General features: G+C 41.3%; 1 protein-coding gene across 1 annotated transcript; it reads left to right on the top strand.

Moving 5' to 3' along the window:
- The first annotated feature begins 671 nt into the window (after positions 1-671).
- Positions 672-2,463, top strand: LOC137272140 (multiple epidermal growth factor-like domains protein 11). Its single transcript, XM_067804494.1, has 4 exons — positions 672-720; positions 1,089-1,547; positions 1,872-1,986; positions 2,346-2,463. The coding sequence occupies exons 1-4, from the start codon at positions 672-674 to the stop codon at positions 2,461-2,463; spliced, it is 741 nt and encodes a 246-aa protein (XP_067660595.1).
- Positions 2,464-2,739: the final 276 nt, after the last annotated feature.

The following is a 2,739-nucleotide window of genomic DNA, read 5'->3' as shown; positions in this document are numbered from 1 at the left end:
CAATGAACTTATTCCCAACCGAGATTCAACACTGAAAAACAGATTCTCCTTGTCGAGGTATTCCAACGACTTTGGCATGCCCTATGTTCTTCATCTGGAATATGTTAAGATAGAACCGGGGGGAAAGCTTTTCTTAACTGAATACTATCGACCATCTCTTGGAAGGCGGGGCTTACTGAGTGAAAACTGTTCTAAATGACAATGTAAGTGCATGTGTGTTCCTTTGGCGGCTACATGTGAGCGATCTTGCCTTTCCAGACTTTACGCAGTCATCTGAGATATAGTTCGAGGCATGTTTATGTGTTTTCTGTTTGACCAACGTGGAATACAAACATACAGTACAGAAGAAAATGCTTGGCTCCTTGGCTCTATTAACTTAAAAGATACTGATTCTGGGTTATGTCTGATGCTCCATATCAGTGTGAAACTTGACAGTTATAAGATAGTTTAGCATCAGTTGTACTATTTTAATATTCCAATTGCACTTAATGGCAGGAAATATTTGTAAACCATCTCCATTTTCTGCATTTTACTAAATTTGTACATGATACAAATATGATACGGAAAGCGAAACGTGAAGTGAGGAAACGCCCGTCGGACCTGACAATACACAGAACATAACACTCCGGTTGTTTGAAGTTACTGGCGGTGTATGCAACGGCACCTTGGTAATGAGACTACTGGTTTTGACCTTCGCTGTTCTCTTTGAGTTCTCGTCAGGTAAGAGTATTTATCAGATATTGTACCTTATTACTCGCCCGTTTAAGATACTGCAGTGTAATAATTTACGTCAGTGTTACATTAGTGTAATACCCCTTGACGTATGCCGTCATGACGGTTTACAGTTATGCTAATACCTCTGTCTCAAAGGTGTTAGACCTTCATTGACTCGCTACCGTGAAATACCATGATTTCTTATTAAACTCGTGAAAGATTTAGTAGCAACCTCACCTTCGCTCGTTTGCTACCATATCATTAACATGTTTAATGAAAATGGTATTACACGAAAGGTCGATTAGTGCCCTCTGTAATGTGAGTGAGAAATATCTTTTACAAATGAACGAGATTCAAACAAAAATTACTTTCAGGGACAGACCTTTGCTCAATCAGTGACACAAACGTAACCTGTTCTACATGCCAAGACTTATGTCGTGAAGGGGAAGATTCCTGCTTCAAGTGCCCGACTGGATGCGGAACAGATTGTGAAACTACATGTAGTGGCACGTGTCTGTTCAGAGAATGTGAGTACACCCAGGCTGGGCTCAAGTGTACTCACGGGTGTAAAGAAGGATGGACAGGGGTATTCTGTAAAGAACTGTGCCCACACAATTGCGTTCAATGTGATCAATTCAATTCCACGTGTCTGCCGTCTGTAGAGGGACATCAAGGTGACGGCTGTAACGACACAACTACAGGAGTTGCACACAATCCACACACAATCACCACTGGAAGTGAGACAGCGCGCACAACATTTAACAACAGTACTGTCAGCTACCGGAGTACTGATGGATATCGGGGATCAAACAGCAGTCAACAAGATAATCCGGGTGCAGTGATTTAACACATGTCCTAAACACGCATATCACATCCGATATAATTTTGTGGTAATTAGTACTGCATTATTTCAGAAAATGCCTCACCATACCTGTAATATCACGACGATCCGGTAACGATATCACATGTACTTATAAATTATTCGAATATGTCAATTATGATGTACTGATTAACTCCCGAACTGGAGAAAGTCGATAGCTGGAACCTCTGATCACGTCATACTAAACAACGCTAGCGTGAGTCTATATACTATGAGTAAAAACATTATGAACACAATGCTAATCCAGATTTCCTCTCTAAACACGTGTGGTTTTAAGGAGCAGAAGAATGGCAGGCAGCTAGAATTGGCATCGGTCTGGCAGGAGCTGTTGTTCTTATACTCTGCGCTGCCGTTGGATACAAACTGTACAGAGTCCATGGATGCCCTCAACGGTAAACCGTTTTCATTACACTGTCTCTCTTAATTATGAATTGAGTCAGTCAGTGTGAGAGTAAATAATATAGACCTGGAAAACTAGTGACTGAAATCATAAACATCTCTTCCTATAATTTACATTTTCACTGCATCTCCGGTGAACTGAAACATTCGAACCAAGTCACTTTCTTCGTTTTCACGACATTGTGTTTTTGAACGATCCCTGAAACTCTCAGGAGTCAAACTGCCAAACGTGGTCATAAATAACTCGTTAATCCAAATACTTGCTAATCCAAACACTTACTAATCCAATTCCATTCCACTAATTCTTTTCTTTAAGTGGGTTTGATTGTAGATGGGTATCCTTGTTTTTCAGCGAGACTGAAGTGACCAATGGACACCCACCCATTCCTCCCCAAGTTCAGTTTTCAGTAGGAGATGATACCGGAGAATCCGGAATATATGTCTACGTTATTGTCGAGGAAGCAGGCTAAAACGGATTACCGTGGTAAACGTCTGGCCAATTTGTCCTGGGGAATAATATCGATATAATCATGTTTTATACGAGAAGGGAGCGGGGAGGAGGGGTCTCTGGTACGCATCACATGTGGAGTGAAAAGGTGGTCAAAAGATTATTTGTGTAATCTTAAATTAAATTTACTCACACAACACAATTAATTAGGTTCATGGCCCACTGCGCTACCACTGAGTCACCATTAGAAGGTGCTGTGGCCCGCACGTCACGACTGAAGTTGTGTGCAGACTGCACG

The sequence above is a fragment of the Haliotis asinina genome, chromosome 2 (genome assembly GCF_037392515.1).
Source record: "Haliotis asinina isolate JCU_RB_2024 chromosome 2, JCU_Hal_asi_v2, whole genome shotgun sequence".
Taxonomy (NCBI): Eukaryota; Metazoa; Mollusca; class Gastropoda; order Lepetellida; family Haliotidae; genus Haliotis; species Haliotis asinina.
This window is presented reverse-complemented; position numbering and strand designations above follow the sequence as displayed.

Excerpts from the sequence above, each read along its gene's own strand:
- LOC137272140 (XM_067804494.1), top strand. The coding sequence starts at position 672 with ATGAGACTACTGGTTTTGACCTTCGCTGTTCTCTTTGAGTTCTCGTCA. Across the intron at positions 721-1,088 it reads TCTCTTTGAGTTCTCGTCAG|GGACAGACCTTTGCTCAATC; the intron begins GTAAGAGTATTT and ends AATTACTTTCAG. Across the intron at positions 1,548-1,871 it reads CAGTCAACAAGATAATCCGG|GAGCAGAAGAATGGCAGGCA; the intron begins GTGCAGTGATTT and ends TGTGGTTTTAAG.